Below are 24,049 nucleotides of genomic sequence, written 5' to 3' on the forward strand. Positions count from 1 at the left end.
CGGAAGCAACGGATGTTGTCTTTCTTGACCAATGGGAATGCAGTGCGCTGCTCGTGGAATAATGGACTGTGGTTTCCAGATGTTTTATGTTTTTATGTCTCTAAAAGGAAATGAGTGATGCGTTTATCACGACAGGATACATGTTTGGATGATAGATAAAGGGCTAAATTTAGAGAAAGAATCTGCCTTTGTTTCTTTGTAAGGTTCCAGGTTCCTAAATAACAGGCAGCAGACAGTCTAATAAATCAATATTTACTAAATAAAACACATGGCGTTTTTGTCACTTTGTAGTAGCCATGGCATGTAGAAAAATAATCACTTAAAGTCTATTTACATGCAAATGTAGACCTAACAGGGGTTATTAGAAATAAAAGTAAAAGCACTTGAAAAATTAAAAATAATAAACGTTAACTGAAATAAAATAAAATATGCGAAAAATTTACTTATTTTCCAATTAAACATGTCTAAAGGTACTAAAATAACTACAACTGAAATATAAATGAATAAAAGCTATATAAACATTTAAAATATATATATATATATATGACATTTAAACACACACACAATGACTAAAACTGAAATTAAAATAAAAACAAAAATTATAAAATAAAAACAGTTAAATACTAAAATAATTCCTTCATTAATATTAGATTATTATTAAAGTTGTGAAATTTATGTCATTAATTAAAAAATATATGTCATTAAAATTAGTCATTAATTAATTTGGATTAATTTACGTTTAAGTTTATAATTTTAAATCCTAATGTGATTTTTGTTGTCCTGTGAAAAAAATAAATTATTTCAACAAGGAGTGTATCAACATATGACAATTCAAAACAGCACTGTGCGCAAACTTATTTGAAATGAAGGATGAGTTTTAACCAACATGGAACAAACTCTAAAGACATGGAAAATGATAGAGACAGATATAGATTTTATGAAATAACATTAAACATGACATTTGGACACTTGATGATACTTGTACAACATAATATTTTTTATTTTTCTTTAGTTCCATGCAAAATCACTGAAAAGTGCAATGGTTGGCAGCAGGGTGCGGATGCTGCTTTTGTTGTTGTTGTTGTTCTGGTGTATAACTGTCTGTCTGAGTAAACCATGAGAAGAATGTGAGCGCTGCATTGTGACAGTAGCATATCAAAGAAAACACATCAATTAAAGAGTCTGGAGATGATCAAAGCCAAATCAGTCTTCCTTAACCCGTCTACTACAGACGGTCTTTACAAGGAATTCATATTCACCGACAAAATCAAATCAAGCATGAAACTTCTGTTCTAGCTCAACATATCTTACACCAAAATATGCTTTTAAGCACATTCAGTATTGTCAGATGCTGTCACATATATTTGTCATTGTTTCTTAAAACGTTGCAAGTTAAATAATAGAGCATGGTAAATGTACTGTGTGCTCTTTGGAGTCAAATAATATCTTCCACTGAATGCAGAGGTACAAAGTTTTGGGTGAATCTCATGAAACCTGTCAAACAACATGCAATAGACTCTAAAATCCAAAGAAAGAAATTGCTGAAAGAAACCAGAACAATGGTTTAATCCTACTCTCTTTTTTTAATATATGCTATAAAAAAAGCATCAGGTCAGGCTGTTATGCTCTTAATATAATATATTTAGCATGAAGAGAAGAGAATAAATAATTTAATAAATAATATTGCAATAATTTATATATATATATATATATATATATATATATATATATATATATATATATATATATATATATATATATATATATATATATATATATATATATATATATATATATATATATATATATAGATAGTTGTGCTTAAGAAATAGTAATGTTCCTAGAATTTATTTTCTTCATGCAAAACATAGTACATTTTTATTTTTGAGAATTTTTAAAAAATAAAGTTAAATAAACCTTCAAACCAAAAAAATAAATAAAAAAAACCCTGTAAATGTTAAAATAACTGAAAAAGAAACTGGTGACATATATGAGATTCACCTGTTTCTGGACTGTTCTTATTAATTATAATGTATGTCTTTAAAAATTAATAACGAAGTACACATACCAATCCATCTATTAAACTAAACAGAGTCTGATAAGCTAAGGCAGTGTATTTGTGTATCAAACACTATGAGAAAATCTCAAATCCTTCCACTCTCAAAGAGAAACTGAAACTACAACATAATCCTACTCTCTTTTTTTCTTTAAAAAAGCATCAGGTCAGGCTGTTATGCTCTTAATGTACAATAAAAGATGTCGTTTGTCAAGATAGCAGCTTCATTGAAGATCACCCCCACTTTACCCAACAGATATTTAAATACAGTACAAGTTTGAACAGATACACACGGAAATAAACCAAACACATTAACACCAAGAAAATGAAATAATCTCATAATCACTGGATTTATGGCACTGGCGGTGTAGTAGACAGTTCCATTATTTGTCATTTCCAAAGTCGGTTCACAGTTTTGTCTTAAAACATCTTGTAGGCTCTAAAAATATATTTCTATATTTATAGATTGGGTTGTGTACCACAGTATTGTTGATGCTTTTCAGAAGTGTGGTATGTTCCAGCTCAGGCCTAGTTGCACAGTGCTTCAGAGTCGCTCAATCTTCCTCCCTGTGATGAGACAAAGAGAAAACCTTCATTTGAGCCTCGCATCAAACACTGTTGTATTGCATCTGTCACAGATCAACTGAAAAAATACTTACCATTGCTTATTAAAACGCAGCTATTCTTGTAAAGTCACCTGGAAAGAAAACAGAATTGAAGAGTTTAAAATGAACTGAATTGCTCGAGTGTTCCTCATAAGGCTTTCCGTACCATGCTAAAATGACCTGATACCACACATGACATGGGAGGAGCGTGTAAGAAGGAATTTGCAGCAATAGTTGTGGCACGTTGCATGCAGCATCCATGGCAATATTTGTACAGATGCACGGTTAAAATGAACATCGTCTCGGTATTCAGAAACAGGTGCCTGGAAGCAGCCTGGGGATGTGTTCATTACAATGAAATATCCATTTGGCTTAATGGATATTTCATTTCTATTTCATCTCATTTCTATAGCAATTAAAAAGAAATAAAATTTGATATACGATGCAGCGCACTCGTGACACACCGTTGGCATATTTCCCAGAACATTCATCCAAAGTTTGCTGCTTAAAAATGGCTTTGGGGCAGATGACAATATGGGTGCGAATACAGAAACATTGGTGATATTATTTATCTTTTCTGGGGTTTTTATCTTAAAAATAAATCACTTGTTACATGCATGTATTATTTAATTTAAAGGCAAAAATAATGCTGCCAAATGACAAATGTTTGAGGATGTTTTTAATGCATTAAAAATGTTCATCAAGGCTGCATTTATTTGATCAAAAATATAGTAAAAACAGTACTAGTGTGAAATATTATTGCAATTTAAAATAACTGTTTTCTATTGCAATATATTTTAAAATGTAATTTATTTCTGTGATCAAAGCTGAATTTTCAGCATCATTACTCCAGTCTTCAGTGTCACGTGATCCTTCAGAAATCATTCTAATATGCTGATTTGCTGCTCAAGAAACATTTATTATTATCAGTGTTGAAAACATGTCTGCTTCATATTTTGTTGGAAAAAGTGAAATTTTCAGTATTTTAAAGATGCTAATTTTGTTACTGTTTAGCAGCATAATAATGCAAAAATTATAAATAGGAGTAAAACAATGACTATTGATGGTTGGTTCAGTCATTTGCATATTCCAGTTTTTCACATGCAAAGCTCTCTGGCATTCAAAACTGCTCTGGTGCACATATTAATTTGGACAAATCTTACTTCTGCGTTACTGTTTTTTGCTTTGAAATCCCCTATAAGATGTTTTTTTGTGGGCCTTTGTGTATGTTTAAGTGTCTCACCAGGACGTTTTGGTCCTGTTCCTGCGTGTGTCTGAGTCGTTCCTCCATCTTCAGCTCTCTGTTCAGATGCTTTTCCAGATCATGTCCATAGAAATCCCCAGACTCCAGCTTACCTGCTGCCCTATGAGACCAGAAACACTGTAAACACGCGCCCAGGAGACCTGGATAACATGTGATCCGTCAGTTAGCAGGTGAAAACAGCAGCTGTTTTAGTCCAGTTTTTGTTACCCTGATCTTGAAGAGCTCCTGGCGTGGAGAATGTCTGATGTTGGGAACGTGAGGTCAGAGAATCTGTCCGTTTCACTCCCCGCCTCTAAACATCATTAAAGGCAATGTTTGAGCATCATGACTTATTCTATAATTAAATATGTGTATAAATTCGATATTACCTGAGTTAAGTTCTTTCACCAATGAAGACATTGTGTTGGTTATGGAGTCTGCAGCTACCAGGAGATCATTTCTTAAGTTCCTTCTGGAGCCTTTAACAAAGAAATAAGAGGATTTAATATTTAATAATATTAAATAAATATAAATGCGTTTTCAATGTTGATAATAATCACAAATGTATATTAGATATACATTTCAGCATATTTGTGAAGGATCATGTGACACTTAAGACTGGAGTAATGATGCTGAAAATTCAGCTTTGATCACAGAAATATATTACACTTTACAATATATTCAAATATAAGACTGATATTTTAAATTGTAATAATATGTCACAATTTTACAGTTTTTAATGTATTATTAAGGAAATAAATGCAGCCTTGGTGAGCATAAGACTTGATTTTTTTCTTTTTTTCACGTTTTTGACAAGTAGAATAATATGTAGTATTAAATTATATAATTAATTTATTATTATTTAAGAGTTGCTACTGAAAAACGTCATAATTTTATTTAATATATTAAAAAGGTATGGTTTTGATTTATAGATAAGTGCATTTCAGAACAAACTTTAACTCCGTTTAAATTATGATTTTGGGTTCAATGTGATTTAGTTCAAACTGAAATAGTAAATAAACAAAAGCACTTTTTTTACATGGAATCTAGAAAAGCAATCTTATTCCAAAATAATGACTTTGCTGCATAATTATTTAAATGCTTGAACAAAAATGCAAATCTCAAATTTGTGCTTTTATATTCTCCGGTGTATTTAACCTATTTTTAAATAAACTCTCCAGTGTATTTAACCTTTGTTTTATTTAGTCAGGTCAGGTTGAATGTATGAAACACAAGAGGAACATGTTTGTTACCCTGAGTGAAGGCCTGCTGCACCTCTCCTCCCAGGCCCATGAGCGAGTCCTGGGGTGTCTGACTGGGCGTGGTATTGCCGGATGTTGATTGGACGGGCATGGGGATGGGTGTGGTATTGCCGGACACTGATTGGATGGATGTGTTGATGGTGTGGCTGGGAGAGGAGCGAGGAGAGGAGCCAGGGCCCTGGTTCTAGAAAACAAAAGGAGATTATACAAATGTAACGTTAAACCTGTGCGGTTACTGCTAATAAAACTAAAATTATTAAAAAATCCTTTTCATTAATTGAAATAATGCTGCAATTAAATAAAATATAAACATTAGATGAAAAGCTTCCTTAAAGTTGAGTTGAAAAATGTAAATTTAAGTTTAAATACTTAAAGCTGCAGTCCATAAATCAATATCTGAAACCAATATTTGAGTACATATGTACATAACGAGCCAATGTTCAAAACTATCACCTTACTTTAGCCCGATTCACAACGGTAAGCTTATAATAATGTTTTCTAATTTGAGTCTTATGGGTAGGTTTTCACGGGAAATTCGAGCATGGCACTGAATCATTACGTCACATCTGTAAACATAAAGAAGTTGTCCCGTCTAGTAGGCTATAGCATGTGAAGATCCTGCAGGTGGCACATCGTTTATACCCTTTTCTCACAGCAGCTGTGAATCAGATGTAAATGTATCATTTTGATGGCGGATTGTGATCCAGAAAGGATTGTGTGTTTATTAAATTTAATTATATTCCAGTTTTAAATGTGCTTCTGATTACAGACAGCCTGGGATTACACAAGATTTGTATTTTAAAGAGAACCCGTTTAAAAGGGAGCATAATTTGCTTTTGGGTTAAAAGAATGTCTTAATATGAAATTTGAATGGCATGCCAATTAGATTCGACTGTACAGAAATTGAAATCACGCTAATACACACTATACTCATAGTCACGCAATGCTGATGTTGTTAACATTAATAATTTGAGTATATAATAATAAAGTATAACAATAATAATAATTTGCACGGTTTGATGTGATATGAGCTAACCGATCTTTAGATTTAATCACCATTGGTAGTTTTTCATCTTTGTAAATTAAATAATGATTAGCAAATTAATGAATTTTTTAATGTCATTTTGCAGGTAAATGGTCTAATATGTAAATTGTTGGTTGTTTTAAAAATGACTGGTGTTATTGGAGCTCACAAGTCTCAGTTTTTATGCCAATCATTCATGTCTATACCACAAACAATGAGTTACACATCAAAATGTATTATTATTTTGTTCAAAAACCCATAAAGAGGAATTAGATTATGTAACGGACATGCTCAAATGTAGCCTGTCTAACAGCATGCATTTATTTTGATTTGTGCTATGCTAAATGAACAAATGTAAGTTCTGGATGCCAAAGACACAACCAACACAAAACATTTCATAAGATTAATATTAGGAACAACAAACACACAACATACAGTTAATCTCAAATCAGCTGAAGTATATTAACACGCAGTTTTGTTACTAGACTTACAGCTCTTTTTAGCTCTTCTTCCTGTAGATGGAGCAGTTCAGCTCGTTAACATGGATCTCTGCATTTCTAAATTCTGAATTTCGTGTCATCATCATTTGTTGTGTTTTTGTGTGTGATCTTCACCTTTAACAGAAGCATGAGCTGCTCTAGTTGGACCATGAGTTCTCGACGGCTGTCCTGAAGGGCCGACATCCTCTGCTCCAACTCCTCCTTCCTCTGCCTGAGACACAACCAGACAAAGAAAGCCACGGTGTTATCAATATAACTTCTACATTAACCAAAAATGAATTGTGGATCCATAAACAACCTGATTTTGACCCTATTTTCATGTGCTATTTACCACCCTATTTATTAAATTAATCACAAATTAGGTAATGGTGTAAACACACCCACACAATCAGTGCTGAACACAATTTGCAGGCCGTTTATGGATAGTTTATTAATAAGATACATAATGCCAATGACAATTCACCCAATCTCTTTGTATCAGATGTTTTCTAATGCCAATCATGCGAGTAAAAATATATACAAATAATATAAAATAAAATAATAAAACAAAAATATAAAAATAATAATTTATAAATATTAAAAAATATATATACAAATGTAAAATTCTTCCCATATTCTATAACATGGGACTTGCAGTAGGTTTTATTTACAGATTAAATCTAATTTCTAAAAATTTTATTATGGCTCTAGCAAAACCCTCTATCATGTTCATTATGAAAATAGTAAAATAAATAAATTAATTATAAACCAAAACTTGTGAGCAAGGATATAAAAATGATTTACCAGAATATAAAAATTTGAATCATATTCTTAACTGTGGTATTTGCAATAGACTATCAATAGGTAACAGCTAAAATCTAATTTTCATAAATATTATAATGTTTCATAGTGTTTACTATGAAAATAGAAATAAAAACACATTTAAAAACCAAAGTATAAAAATAAATATTTACCATACTTCTTCCCAGGGAATCATACTCTTAACTGTGGTTTTTGCAGAAGACTCAATAATAGGTCAAATCCACTGATCTATATGTGATTCTCTATTATAGATCAGTGGTCAAATCTAATTTCCATAAATAAAATAATGGTTTTATCAAACAAACTATAGTGTTTATTATGGAAATAGTAGGGTGTAACGGTACACAAATATGGCGGTTCGGTACGTACCCCGGTTTTAACATCACGGTTCGGTATGATTTCGGTACAGCAGGGGGAAAACTAAACTATTTTTTTTAAATAAACAGTGGTTTACTGAACAAGTTGCTCTTTCTTAGAGTTATAGTTTAAATGTTCTTAGTGATAAAATCTACCTCAGCTTACGCTTAAAACTAGGCCTATAGGGAGCCCTTTCACATTATGAGGTTACAATTAGGCCTAACTTAACCCAAACTTAAATTTAATTACTATTTATTTTTAAATAGATGATCAACACTCAAAAAAAAAAAAAAAAGTATGCAAATATGTAAATTGCACAATGCAATTAAAAATGTTAAAATTTCTATGCTATTTGTTCAAATATATTCAATTACACACTGGCTGTCATAGCATTTTTCATAACAGATTAATTTAAACATACATTAAATAATTAAGACTAACAGGTTTAGTAAAGTATGAGTATATGGTGTAATTTTTCGCGAAATGCTCCTCTCTAGACTTAATTTCTCTAGTGAACTAATGAGCTGTGGACACTGATGACTTGCTGAGGTAAATGAAATGCTACGTGACATTTTATTTCCATGCTGTTTTGTTGATGTCTTTCCGCGGTTGAAACACTGATTGAGCAATTACACGAGGCATGAGATGTTTATTTGCGTTAAAACTAGTAGTACAGAGGAAGGAATGATGGTGTTCACTCGTGCTCCGCTCTGCACAAGTCTACGGTGCGTCACGGCTCAGACACAAGAACCGGAGCTGATCACAGCTGCTCGAGTCAATGCTTGTGTTGGGTTTATACCAGCACGTTTCTGAACCGTCCCAGAAGCGGCTCTCCAAGGCGTTTATACAGCAATCTGTCATGCCACATCAAAGACTGTCAAAACGCCATTTATTATTTTAATTTCCTGAAAAAAATTAGTTTGAGACACATGCATACCGAAGCGAAAGACCTGTACCAAAATGGTTCGGTACGAATACGTTTACTGTTACACCCCTAGGAAATAATAATTAAAAACACATTTTGAAACCAAAACTGCCACACAAAGCACTTCCCTAGTAAATTATTTAATATGAATCTAGTGCCAAAATATCATGTTACTACAATTAATATTGCTAGAATAAAACCACAGTAAACACTGGGAACTGAAAGACTAGAGCTTATTTAAATATCCTTGCTTGGCTCAGCTCACCATTCAAATCTGAACTGGTGATGTCCACAAACAGGAAGGAGCCTCAGTGTTGCAAATTGCTTTTAAAGTGCTTTTACTCATTCACGAGAAGAGCCATGATCAGGTTACACTCACTTTCAATGCTGTCTATCTCGTAACCATCAGCATCTGTTGTTCTCCACATCCGATCAGGTTTCAGGTCTGATTCACGGCTGTACGCTGTGTGTGTGTGTGTGTGTGTGTGTGCAGGTGTTTACCTGAGCAGTCTCAGTTCAGCCAGTAACGTTGGGTTTTGTTGGCTTTTGTCTAACGGAGGTTGGGAAGCTTCTTCATGTTGTTGTTTCAGGCGTTGGATCTCTTGCAAAATCTCCCTGAAAACACATAATTTATTCATTTTAAGAATTCTAATTCAAAGTCACTGTGCGATACTAAAATAAACAGACTCAAACTCACTTGTTCTTGTTCTCTAGCTCGGCGATAAGTTGTCGCTGCTGTTTGTTGGTGTCCAGACAGAGAGAGATGTCCGCCGGGACTCTGGTCTTCTGTTAACAGTTGGCAGGTTGTATATAAGCTTAATGTGTGAAGTGTGAAGTGACATTCAGCCAAGTATGGTGACCCATACTCGGAATTCGTGCTCTGCATTTAACCCATCCAATGTGCACACACACAGCAGTGAACACACACACACCGTGAACACACACCCGGAGCAGTGGGCAGCCATTTATGCTGCAGCGCCCGGGGAGCAGTTGGGGGTTCGGTGCCTTGCTCAAGGGCACCTCAGTCGTGGTATTGAGGGTGGAGAGAGCGCTGGACATTCACTCCCCCCACCTACAATCCCTGCCGGCCGGAGACTCGAACCCGCAACCTTTGTATTACGAGTCCGACTCTCTAACCATTAGGCCACGACTTCCCGAGTTGCTTAATGAGTTGCTTACATTAATTAATTTGCGCATATTCATAACAATTAAAGAAGAAGTGTGTAATTTCTGTGGCACCACAAGCAAAAAGTATGGCATTAATATATAATGAACAATAGAATGTTTCTCTGAGCATGTGCTCTGATTGGCTGTCTTACCGCGGCAGCTCCATCAGCAGCCAATCGGGAGGCATAACGGGCAATGAGGAAGTGCTCATCATCTTGGTTTTTACAGCTCTCCTGGAAACTGTCAATCACAGAAAAGGGTGGAGCTCGGTCATCTTTATAGTTACTGGTTCAGAATGACAAAAGCACTTACTGTAACATTATATATACACTATCTATAGCAATTAGCAGCCTATGCAAAGCTCAAGCATAGATAATAAACCAGTTGTTCAATCATTCATTTCATCCTTTACAAAGTTTTGTTGAATTCTTGCACTAACCTTAATGTATGTGTGTCACACACACACACACACACACACACACACAGTATACACACATATGCATGAAGGATAGAGCTACAAAACTTTGTTGTGTTTTAAAATGCACATTTTTACCAACTGTATTTTTTTTTAAATAGGCAGAAAAGTAAAAATAGCCTTTATGAATCAAAAGAACATAATTTCAGAGAACTTATCCACCAGTACTGTCCTAATCACAGAAACGATAGCATTTCCGGCACATTTCAGGATCTAAGCAAATCATGAAGACCACAGAGCCCCAGTTTCCCAAAAAAGCACTGCAAGGCTAAGAGCAAAGCAAGGATGATCATAATATTAGAAATCTTTGCTGGGAAACATAACCATAGCTAAGGGTGTTGCCTAATGAGAAAACAAATGAAACATTCAGAGATACTGGTGACTCTGAGATCCATCATAATCATATCCTTGTTTAAAGACTAGTTGCCAAGCCGAAAATGGATAATTGATTGCGTATTTTCTGTTCTTGCACATCAAATTGACACAAATCTTCCCAAAAATGACATGCACTTCAACACAAAATTCACACATACATGTATATTACATATATACACACACATACTGTATATACTGTAATAATGAATCATCAAATTAGAAGTTTACACACTATTTGAATAATGGATGCGAACAAAATATTATTCCAAGAGAGTCCATAAAATGTGCATCTTTAGAATTAGAGGGCAAATTAGAGTTTGGAACGGATTCACTTAAGTTGGCAGTATTTACTTAAAAAGCAAGGGATGCTATTAATAGTTCTCATTTTGAACTATTGTGTGCATACATATGGTGCGATAGAGCGCTACAGTGAACTGCTTTTTTTTTCTGCAGCTCTGGTTATAGATGTATTTTTTTCAATTCATTTTCACCATAGCCAATTAAAAATCCATGAACCCAACCAATATGCTCTCAAAAGAATCATAGCAACATGTGATTGTAGCAAAACTACATGGAAAATCTGAAAAACACTACATACAAATACAGTAATGAGGGACTTCTCATCCCATGAATATTATATTTATAAATTTATCTGAAGTGACAACTTGCATTCCATGGGAATCAAACCCATAACCTTGGTGTTGCTAACACCACTATCTACTTAAAGGAATGCTACATGAAGAATTTTGAATGACGTAATTAAAATCAAATATATATAAGTCAATTAATTTTATGCATTTATAAAACTTATATTGTACAACAGCAACTACTCTGATTGGTGGATTATGGATAGTGTAGGATTCTGGTTGTGTAGTTCTTCACTGGGAGTTCATCAATTAAATATGATTTTGAAATCACACTCTATAGAAGCATATTTTATCACTATACATCCTCAGAGCTCAAAGTAGTTCTGTACTGAAATGTAAAAACATTAGCGCTAAAAGTAAATTTCTCTATGGGGAAAATGAAGGGCATTTTTACTTCCGGACTGCTGCGCTCTATAGCAGTGAAATGTAATGCGTTTAACACAGAGTAAATACACTGCTAAAAAAAACACAACAAAAGCCTAGCCAGTTAGCAAGCTGCAAACATAAGACAGCACTGTGGCCAGAATAGTCACCATCCCACATCTGGTGTCCTTTCTTATATTAGCTACATTGAAACTGTGGAAAAACCTCCATTGTTTCCTCAAATGATAGTTTGACATTAACAATGTTACACTGAATTCTGGGTATTACCAGACTGACATGGTGACCTTGGAGCTCTAAAACAGATTAGGAAGAAAACTGGCACAACAACCGACAGCTCACACTGACCATGAACGGTCCTTTCGGAGGAGATTCACATAAAGTCCGATAAGTATGTGCTCATCAGCGAGCCTATCCGCAATATCGAGGCTGTACTGAACCCTGAAACCATGTTTCACAAACACAGATGAGATGAAAAATAATGGGGTCTAAAAAAACATCTCACAATCTTATCTTCTCATTTTCTTATGATTCCACTATACAATTATGCATTATTTAAATGCATTAATAATAATACAGAATGCAAATAGGCTTTAGTTAGAGTTGAGATGACATATTTAAAAGGAATGGTCCATCCAAAAAAGAAAATTAGCTAAAAATGTACAGGCCATCCAAGATGTAGATGTAGAGTTTGTTTCTTTAGCAAGACATTTAGCATCACATCACTTGCTCACCAATGGATCCTCTGCAGTGAATGGGTGCCGTCAGAATGAGAGTTCAAACAGCTGCATTTGTTTCTTACAAACATGCAGCTTTTCACAAGAAGATAAATGAATTATTGTGATGTTTTTATCAGCTGTTTGGACTAATTCTGACGGCACCCATTCACTGCAGAGGATCCATTGGTGAGCAAGTCATGTAATCCTAAATTTATCCAAATCTTTTCCCATGAAAAAACAAACTCATCTACATCTTGGATGGCCTGAGGGTGAGTAAATTTTCAGCAAATTTGCATTTTTGGGTGAACTAGTCCTTTAACTTGATGCAAATGGAATTGGGTTGTGTGGGATGGAAGTACAATCCAAATTAGTCTTTTATTAATTTGCAGTGGACAAAAGACATAATCTCAACATTTTTTTTTTGTCTGAACCAAAGCCAATCAAGGACAAAACAGTACAACATCTTAAACGGGCTGTACGTCAATCCCTCACAGCCTTGTTTTCATTTGCATCAACTCAAAAAAGTCCCATGTATCCCATTACAAGATGATCGTTACACGCTTATTGCGCTTACAACAGATAATAGTGACATTATTTCATCCAAACTGACTTACCCTTTCCCTTTTAAAAGATCTGGGGCCGTCCGGGAAAACATCTTCATTTGCTTCGTCTCATCATGAGCACCTCTTTTTAACCCCAAAATGAGACATAATAAAACTAATTAATAAGCAACACATGTATACTCACGCAAACATGTTTAATACACACCACAAAACAAAGCATTTATATAATATTATAGTATTTACTAATATTTTGATTAGTATAAGTAATTTTAATACTTCAACGTATTTATTTCAGTTAGTTGCCAAGACAATATTTTGAATTTTCATTTAAGTATACAATATTTATAATCAATTCTATTTCAGTTTTTTTATTTAACAAAATAGTAACAGTTTTAGTTTAATAGCAGCCTGTCTTAGAGGCTTGCATGCTTTAAGCTCAGCTTTATGCTTGCACACATACTCCTATTGAAAGTGTCGTACAGTAATAGACTCACGTTTTGCTGGAGTAAGGGTTTCCTGAGGAAGGCATGGTGTGAGAGAGTATGTATTCATTTCCACTGGTCATGGGTCTGGGAGGCCTGGAGGAAATGCAAACAATAATTGAGGCGCTGTGATAAAAGTGTGTCTGCATAGTGTCAAACATATCAGTGTGTCTAAGATTAGTTTTCCCCCCATCAAAATATTGTGAAATCATGTAACATATGAGAATATATAACTCTTCATCTCACTTTACTTACCATGTGTCCCTGTTTCGCAGCATAAAAGCAAAAACACAAGGCAAGACGATGTTAGCATGCACATATAGTATGTTTCATTCAGTGTAATACAGTCAGTCATTTTACACTTAAGAGGATTATTCAAGCAAAATGTGTTGGATATGGTGATGTCTGAGTTTACATACATAACATGAGTGAGGTTGAGCGGTTTCTCAGGTGTTTCGGAGAACGTCGGATAAGGAGGCTCTCGACTGGAGGCACAACTCAGAGATTTACTGAGAGCGTCTGACAACTTCTTAGCTGGAGATTTCTGGAGAAAAATAAAGGACTGTACTGAACCAGAAGAAAAGGCATTTATAAAAATATACATGAATATATTTAATGGAACCATATTTTGAAAATCAGGATTTTATTTGCTCTTTTTAAATAAATATAAATGTTTATGTAGAAATACTCATAGAATATCATACAAGAGATTACTTGCATATAGAGGACTCAAAAGTACAGTAACAAATAATACGTTTAATTATAATAGTGAGAGACGGGGTGGAAAAAGTTCATTTAAAAGAGTTTATTTACCTTTTTTTATTTTGTAAATAGTGTGTAAAATAAGTGTGTGTTTATTTTCAGCAATTCTTGCATATTTCATTTGCCTGTAAGATTGAAATCTGTAAGATTTTTTTAAAGAAATTAATACTTTTATTCAGCAAGGATGCATTATACTGCTCAAACGTGAAAGTAAAGACATTTATAATGTTACAAAAAAATTATATTTCATATAAATGCTGTTCAAATCAGAAAATATGTGGGGGAAAAAAATGCATTGTGACGTATCATGAAATGTTTCTTGCCCAGCAAAGCAGCATATTAGAGTGATTTCTGATCATGTGACACTGAAGACTGGAGTAATGATGCTCAAAATTCAGGAATAAATTACATTTTAACATATATTCAAATAGAAAACAGTTCTTTTAAATTGCAATAATATTTCACAATATTCCTGTTTTACTGTATTTTTGATCAAATAAATTCAGCCTTGCTGAGCATTTCTTTCAAAAACATGAAAAAAATCTTCCCAAACACAAGTAACTTTGACTAAAATCTAGTGCTGTCAAACGATTAATCGTGATTAATCGCATCCAAAATAAAAGTTTTTGTTTACATAATATATGTATGTGTACTGTGTTTATTTATTATGTATATATAAATACACACACATGCAGTATATATTTTGAAAATATTTACATGCATATGCATATGCATTTATATATTTATTATATTTTATATTATATATAAATACATGTATAACATATAAACATAACATTTTTCTTAACATTCATGTGTTTGTATTTATATATGCATAATAAATATACACAGTACACACTTATATATTATGTGAACAAAAACTTTTATTTTGCATGCGATTAATCACGATTAATCGTTTGACAGCACTACTAAAATCTAAAAGTACTTTAGAAAAGAAAAGTAAATGCTACGAAAGTGGCAAATTCAACGCTCAGACTTCACATTAGATTTAGTGTAAAGGCATAAAATGATTTGACTGTGATTGTCAAAGGCTAAAGGCTGTTTGGAGGACAGGACTCGTGCCGTCACTGACACTTACTCACAGTCACGTTCCCACATGGCCAGCCGTTCACCTACCCATGACATATATTCCTTCATCTGGTGCTGGTTGCTATGGCTGCCCGAGGCATGGCCCCTCCAGAAACACTCTTGGCAGAGTTGGTAATTATCACATTGTTGGCAACGGTAGCGGAACCCCATCATGCTCTGGCTGTGGCAGTAGAAGCACTCCACAGGATGGAAGACTAGTGAAGAGAGGAGCAAAATCCAGTCAACACTACTAATTGAACGCTGTCACAATATTTGTCATTCATTTAGGTTATGAATGGCTGAAGCGATACTAACAAATCTCTAAGCCTATGTATGGTTTGCTACAAAATGAAATAAACATGCTTAAAGCGCACCGTTCTCAACATTTGCCAGCCGATGCATCAGCGGTAACCAAACCAGACACTGAGGAGGAGGATCCGACATGAATGTGTCAAGAAACACATTGAGCGAGACCTTTTTCTGAGGAAGGACAGCAGTTGAGTCAATAAATAACATGTGCGTACAAGAGAAAAACAGTTTGGCTTTTTACATTTTGTAAAGAAATTGTGAATGGTGCTTGATGTTGGTTGCAAGGACGCTGCTATTTGCAACTTATTGGTGTCTAGGGTTTTGCTTACTTCTAAAGTCTTGCTTAATGTGAAACTTTTTACCTTTTTAATTGTCCTCCATGCAACATTCAAAGGTTTGCGATCCGTAAGATAACTAAATGTTTTTTTTAAAGAAGTCTCTAATGCTTAGCAAGGCTACATTTATTTGATCAAACATGCAGTAAAAACAGTAATATTGTGAAATATTATTATAATTTATTTAGAATATATTTAGAATATATTTTAAGATGTAATTTATTCCTGTGATGCAAAGCTGAATTCTCAGCATCATTACTCCAGTCTTCAGTGTCACATGATCCTTCAGAAATCACTCTAATATGCTGATTTGCGCTCAAAAGAACAGCATTTATATGAAACAGAAATCTTTTTTAATATTATAAATGTTTTTAATGTCACTTTTGATCAATTTAATGCATCCTTGTTGAATAATTATTCATTTGAATACTAATTAAAGAAATAAAATAAAACTTTTGACTGTTGTGTCTGACAGCTTGAATAAGAAATTATTTTAAAAGTCATCTCAAACCTCTTGCGGAAAGCAGGTTCTTGTGGACTGCTCAGTGTAGCCAAAAGACGGCCCCTCAAAAACCGTCATGGGCAGTTTCAGTACCTCTCTTAGGAACTGGTCAAACTGTGAGTATATCATCTCTCCGTTTGGATCTGATATCTGTGAAAATACATCTTGAGGAAAAAAGACAAGCAATCAATTTCATTTTTTTTTTATAAACTACATTATACTAGATCCAGGTAGCATAGCATGATGCAGGTAGGAAACAACTTCTGTATTGTACACAATATTTAACGTCTAGAAATATTTAGTACTTCATTGAAATATCTGCAAATACACTAGTTCAATTTTATTTATTTATTTATTTTTAAGAAGCTCATATTTTCAGCAAGGACACATTAACATTTAGCAAAAGTGACAGCAAAGACATTTACAATGTTACAATTTTTTTTTTTTTAATGCATCAAAAAATAAATAAAAATAAGTATCAGCCTTGGTGAGCATAAGAGATTTTAAATAGATTTTTTAAAATCTTACCAACCCCAAACTTTTGAACAGTTTTGTAAGTCTAAAGTGCCATTACTAGGAATGATTCACCAGAAACGAGAAGTTTTAGCTACACTGACAAGGTCATGAGAGGCGAATATGCCTCATGGTTAAAAGTGACTTTCAAGTAATGACAGCTGCTCTGACCTTAAAAATGATGATAGAATGATTAATCGAGTCCATTCACTTAAGCGCCCATTAATCAGCATCAAACCATTGAACACATATCAGTTCAAAGGCAAATCCAAAGTGAAACTTACATCTTAGTTTATCCAAAATCTTCCCTCCACAGAGAGCAGCCAGGGCCATCTTCACCACGAAAACCGAGATCTTTCCCACTCCTTCCCTAGAAAAAGACACAACTGTCAACTAACACATTTAGATGGTCACATACAGCAATTCAAGCGAAGATCATGAAAGTTGCCATATACAGGAAATTAAGCTTCAAATGAACTTTCTTAAAGAAATGTCAATACTATATGTCCTACATTTAGACAGTTTTAAAGCAACTCTGCAGGGTTTCTTACGGGTCGTAGGCCGCTAACAGGAAGTTGAGGAGGTACGAGATGGACTGGTCTACATTGATCTGGTGGGTTGTGGGCAAGCGCTTGTTTAGCTGGTAAAAGATGGTGGACAGTATTGCTTGCAAATGTGACACTGAGAACTCTGTGTTGAGGTCCATGGAGTTGAGTCTGTTTTGCCGGAAAACCTCGATAATATTCCAGATATCCACCAAATGCACTGCAAGAAGAGAAGAATGAATTGAAAATGGAATTGCATCATTTCCAAAACATGAAATTACTGTAAATACTAAATATCATAAAGTTAAATGTTTGCATTAAACACCTGCGTACTTACAATTGCACCTCTTCTGAATGAATCTCAGCTTGCATGCCGTCCTGTATGTGGACAATCTGATAGAGTCCAGATCTAGTGCACCTGTGAGATGAAAACATCATATCTAATGAGCATACAGGAAAAACCATACAGCTTAAATCAGCTTAAGACATCTTAGCTGGTTTAAGAGGTCAAGGTGTTGTTTAGGTGGCTTTGACCAGTGGTCAAAAACCCAAAACCCCTCAAGCAGCAGCAAAACAGACTAGACTAGGCAAGGATGAAAGACCAGCTAACCACCTTTTTAGACCTTTTTATACACCTTTATAGTATGACTACCATTCAAAAAGTTGGGCGTCGGTAAGATTTTTTTAATGTTTTTGAAAGAAGTCTCTTTTGCTTTTCAAGGCTGCATTTATTTGAGGAAAACATACAGTAAAAACAGCAATACTGTGAAATATTACTACGGTTTAAAATAGTTGTTTTTAGTGCCGTCAAGCGATTAATCGTGCTTAATCGCATACAAAATAAAAGTTTTTGTTTACATAATATATATGTGTACTGCATATATTTATTATGTATATATAAATATACACACATACAGTATATATTTTGAAAATATTTCCATGTATATATTTATATTCATATAATTGATATTATATATAAATATTTTAAATGTATAAACTTAACAATTTTTTCTTAAATATATACATGCATGTGTGTGCATTTATATATACATAATAAATATACACAGTGCACACACATATATTAAGCAAACTTTTAATTTGGATGCGATTAATCGTTTGTCAGCGCTAGTCATTTTCCATTTGAATATATTTTAAAATGTAATTTATTCTTTTGATGCAAAGCTGAATTTCCAGATTCCAGTCTTCAATGTCACATGATCCTTCAGAAATGTCTTTACTGTCACTTCTGAGCAATTTAATGCATCTTTGATGAATAAAAGTATTAATTTCTTTAAACGTATCAACATGTTCACCATCATATCAGAGTAAAACACAGAAATACATACGCATTTCAGCAAACAGTTGTCTTCTGTCTGCCATGGCTCTGCTGTTGCGGCCTGACTCTTCAATCATTCTGCGAAACATCACACATACAGAAAACAAAAGGACAGTGTGACAGGCGTTCCACAGCTGTGAAGGCAAACTGAGCTGCATACAGACCTTTTGAGGAATTAGTCTTCAGATTTGCACAAAGTTAATGAACTATTATTGTGGATAAAAACAACATCTAGAATGTATTACACCATTCTTCAAAGTTTTGAGCTGTTAATCCATCAGAGCTCCACTGCATATTTTATTAGACTGACAGAAAAAATGCAGTTCTCAAAATAAAACTAAAAATATACATAAACTATCCATGCTGCATCTGCCTAATTTGATTTGCAACAAAAGTTTGATTGGACACACAACCTTTGACGTCAACAACAAAAGATACGGGAAGAATTTTATCCTCCAGCTTAAAAGCAGATAATACTATTTACTTTGTTATCCTAATCATACACAATTATATTCATAATTTGTACTATTTTTACCACTGTGTTTCCCTGCTGTCTGCAGCTCCTGTGACCCACCTCTGTCTTAATATAAAACATGTTCATTGACGTAAATCATGTGTTTATCTCCCTTTCTTCTTCCACAGAGACCTTTTGTTATGATTCACTTTACAGACAGTAACAGGTTTTGGACTCCAGTTGTGACCTTGATAAAAATAACATTTAGAAGATCACTGCCTTGTGACATTTAGTTCAATACTGTCTTATTTTACCGAGGAAACAACAGCTGTATCATCTAGTACAACAAACATAGAGCTAAAATTATTTCTACAACAATTCAGTTCTCTAATCTCAAAGTCTTAATTTTGAAATTGTACAGTAACAAAAAAGTACCATGGCATTACCAGGTTTATGGTCATGGTTCAATGGTAATTCCTTGGAATACTTCATGTAAATATGGATATGATAAATAGGGCATTCAGTATGATGGTATATAAAAAGCACTGAAACAGTATTTTCTTGTATTTCTTTTAAAAATGTTGTATTTACAACTTTGATAAATCATCTTTTACAGTAGATTTGTACACTGCTGTTCAAAAGTTTGGGGTCGGTATTTTTTAATGTTTGCAAAAGAAGTCTCACCAAGTCTGTGCTTTTTTACAGTAAAAACAGTAATATTGTGAAAAATTATGATAATTTAAAATAATCGTTTTGTATTTTCCTTCATAAATCATTCTAATAATGCTGATTTGGTGCTCAGGAATCATGCTGCTTAATATTTTTGTGGAAACTGACTTTTTTTTGTTCAAGATTCTTTATGAATGTTTTTACTGTCACTTTTTATCAATTTAATCCATCCTTGCTGAATAAAAGTATGAATTTCTTTTTAAAAATCCTGCTGACCCTGAACTTTTGAATGGTAGCGTATATACTGTATAGCCATAATACTTTTTAGCAAGGTAAACAATTGCAGAAATGCAACCAATGTCTTAGCAAATTGGTTTTTACCATCATAAATGACATGCACTAAGAAAGATTGAATCTTAGAAAAACTTTGCTTTTAATTTGCTCTGAGGAAGCTTTAAAATAAGGTTTTCCCTCCTCTTTAAAACAGCACCAGGATTAAACCGTGAAGTTGATCTACTAGAGAAGTTAAACTCCCTCCTTCACAAAGCTTTTAATGCTCAATTAACTTTAAGGAATGTTCAATCACAATCCCAGAGATCCAAGAGTTCAGCACAACACGGGGACAAAGCACTACACATCCAGCCATCGATATCAAATTCACCTGCGGATGTGAAAAATATCCAGAAAAATGCACTGCAGAAAACTCACATCAGAGATAAACAAGCTGCCACAGTGTAATTAAGCGTAATTTAGTGTTTTGGTTCACTGTTTCAACGCCGCATCTATCAGGTTAAACCAAATGGAAGAGATCTAAACAAACGAATGCTATAAAAAGAGCCAAAAAAATCCAAAGCAAATACCCTTCGGAAAGCACCATGGTCCTCTTCTTGCTTATTTATGAGCGACCATAACGAGTCCACAACTTTTAATACTGCTTTTCGTCAGGTCGAAACACAACAAAAGCGGCCCATAGAGTTCTTGGCAGCCGACTGAAATTAGAGCCCATCAGGATCCAGCATGTGTCGCCTCTATCTTTAACATCCAATGAGCGAGACTCACATTCTTGTTGGGCTTAGACGGCTGGTTCAGATCTGGTTGCAAGTTTGTACCGTCTCCTAACCCTAGGCCTGGTCCCGTATGAAGGGCCTGTGGAGTTGTTTGCAGTTTAAAGACTCTCTGTGTGAAATTATTAGGCAAAATGATGTGGCTACGCAAGAATGGCTCGCTAGAGAGGACTGTAATTCAAGCCCTCTAATGGGACATTTCTAGTGAGATCCCATATTTCACAGAGTCGGTCTTCTAATCTTTTTCTCTCCTTCTCTTTCTCCTTTTATTGTGGCTCTGGGATCTCGAGCCTATAAATATCCTTTTGGACAGTCGGTGGCATATAGGGCATTTTGAGGCCGACTCCATTTTTTTGTCACTCTCTGTGGGTGATTTATTTAGCATGGCAGGTTGAATGAAAAACATGAAATTGTGCTTTTTGATTTGGCTCGCCCTTGAAGTCGGTTGGCATATAAGAGGTGCAGATCTGACCTGGAGGACAAAGTCATGTTCTACATAAAGCAGCTGTTTGGAGTATCTTCACAGAGTAATTAGCGCTGGATTACTCGCATTAAACCGTCTGTGGGAGTAACTGATAGCAGCTAATGCTATTGCATTTTTTAATGCATCTACATAATGCATCTATTTGAGAAAAGCCATTGCTAGATAGCAGACAAAGCTGACATTAATACAGGCTAAAATGGAATATATTTGACTGTTTTATCTCATATATATATTTATGTATGTTTGTTTTTATATTATATATTATGAATATATATTTGTGTATTGTAATATTTATAATAATTAAATAGGCTATCTATAATACAGTTTCTTAAGTAAATCACATGTTTGCCATCATTTATGCATTTTATATGCAGTTAAATATGCAGTTTATGGAAATATCAATCAATTCCAATGTCTGAGAGATTTCATTTACTTTTGCACATTTAGTCCTGTCTTGGGTTGCTGTGAAAGCTGTGAATTGGATTCCATGAGAACTCTATCCGCAGCAAAGTGAACCATTACTCAAGCTAACTGCTTTTACCACCAATCAGACACAGTAACTGCCCGTATGCTCTGATTGTCATGGTACCGCCATGAGGCAGCACAGAAGTCTGGGTAAAGTCTCCCAGTCTATTTCCATACCATTATATGGCACAGCAAATTAAGAAATAACTTTTATGAACACAGATTGACTTTCTGTGCATGCAGACTCTAATGTAACCTATTTTCCAAATGTCTAACTATTCAAATTTCACTTAAAGTACAGAAAATGCAAATCAAATGCCAACAATGTTTGTTTACAATCAATGTAAAGGCCATTTATAAGATTGTAGGAAATTTTATGAGATAAAACAGTAAACCAACACACACTCACTGCATTTAAAATCCTCATCCAAATGCATGTAATTACATAAATAGAATATGCATGCTGAAATAATCAGAATTTATGAGTATCACCAAAATTCATGCAGTTAAATATCATAGTTCTGGCATTGCAGCCGATGATTCAGGACATGATGTTCTAGATACACATTATTAATATCATACTTGCAGAGTCTGCATCATGCCTGGCTGTTAGTAGTAGACTGTGGAGCGTTCACAATGAAGAGAGGCGTCTGGAGCTCTGTGCACTTGCTACTCACCAAACACCTGTCATCGCCAAAACCGGTTTCAATTCAGCTCCTCTGCGTTCACTGAAGCCCATCTGCGCTACAACGACGCACTGTTTCGACGACAATTTCGGCGTTTGTACACAAAGGTCTGATTTCGTTCGCATCAGACTCGCAGAGAAGCGCCGCGGATCTCAGACCTCTGCTGCTCATTTGCTTTGATGTGACGTAATGCGCCTCTCGCGATGACGTAATGCGGAATCTCTCCACTCAACACAACCATGCTCTGCGGAAATATTCATAAATATTAGTAAAATGTGTTTTTCTTGATTTGATGTGGCAAAATGTTATGAGCAAATAATTTTGTAGGACAGATTTTTTAAATTAAATCTATGCATTATAAATATGAAAAATACTTTTAAATTATTATTATTATTATTATTATTATTATTTCACTGTGGCGCAATGGTCCTAAACTTTTCATCACTCAGAATAAACGTAATACGTGATTGTATTCGCTATTCAACATCAAAACCTTCGCAAAGGCTTTTTTCACTTTCTCAGTTTTGTCTATTGTGTCAGTGGTGAATGAAGGCCTCCCTGTTGCCTAGTAACCGCGCGCGCACTGTGAAAGCTGGGGCTGGAAACAAAGTATCAAACAGGCCGTGACGTGACACAATGCCGAGATATGTGTCAACATTTATCATATCGCGCTTGATGGGTCAAAAATACAATAAATATCATTCATGGCTCATCGTTCTGCGCTTTAGCAGCGAATAATGTAAGTATTGAGAGCGTGAATCACAGTCAAACCTGTTGTGTTGCTGTAGTCACGACTATTAGCCTTGTTTAACCTGCGTTCATTACTAATTAACTTAAGAGTATTTATTTTGTGCAGACGGTAGCTGTTTTGATTAATGTCAATAATGACACAACACCAATGTATGATCATGCTACAGAAAGCCAATGTTTAACACAAAACTCTTTAAATAAAAAAAAATAAAAATCAAAGTAAGCTTAGAAAAGCATTGGTTGTAATAGTATGTGATGAGTGGTTGTTGATTGATTGATTGATTAATACATTCTGTCACTGATTTTGATTTTCATAGATGTTTTTTGAGAGATGCCTGACATAAAGTTACTCAAGTTTCCTTCAAGTGAAGGAGGATTCTTACAAGGTAAAGTACAATATTGTTTATCAATGTTATTTGCTAAGCATGGAGTATAGAGGGATCAGAATCCTTGTCTTGATATTTATTCCCAAACCATTGTGCTTATTGTGTTACTGCACAACAAATA

The 24,049-nt window shown here is 34.4% G+C and overlaps 1 protein-coding gene across 1 annotated transcript; it reads right to left on the bottom strand.

Annotated features, from left to right (window-relative positions):
* Window positions 1-2,584: 2,584 nt before the first annotated feature.
* On the bottom strand, window positions 2,585-19,047 carry LOC306863681 (dystrobrevin beta-like; the record flags this gene model as incomplete). The annotated part of the gene is made up of 21 exons (XM_079407182.1): window positions 2,585-2,623; window positions 3,905-4,025; window positions 4,133-4,217; window positions 4,294-4,383; window positions 5,158-5,350; window positions 6,682-6,702; window positions 6,805-6,901; window positions 9,275-9,388; window positions 9,471-9,559; window positions 10,093-10,180; window positions 12,167-12,259; window positions 13,152-13,223; window positions 13,595-13,678; window positions 14,002-14,126; window positions 15,479-15,645; window positions 15,805-15,910; window positions 16,586-16,740; window positions 17,374-17,459; window positions 17,641-17,854; window positions 17,972-18,052; window positions 18,981-19,047. 21 exons carry the CDS (start codon window positions 19,045-19,047, stop codon window positions 2,585-2,587), a joined length of 2,187 nt encoding a protein of 728 aa, XP_079263308.1.
* Window positions 19,048-24,049: the final 5,002 nt, after the last annotated feature.

The sequence above is a fragment of the Barbus barbus genome (assembly GCF_936440315.1).
Source record: "Barbus barbus genome assembly, chromosome: 44".
NCBI lineage: Eukaryota > Metazoa > Chordata > Actinopteri > Cypriniformes > Cyprinidae > Barbus > Barbus barbus.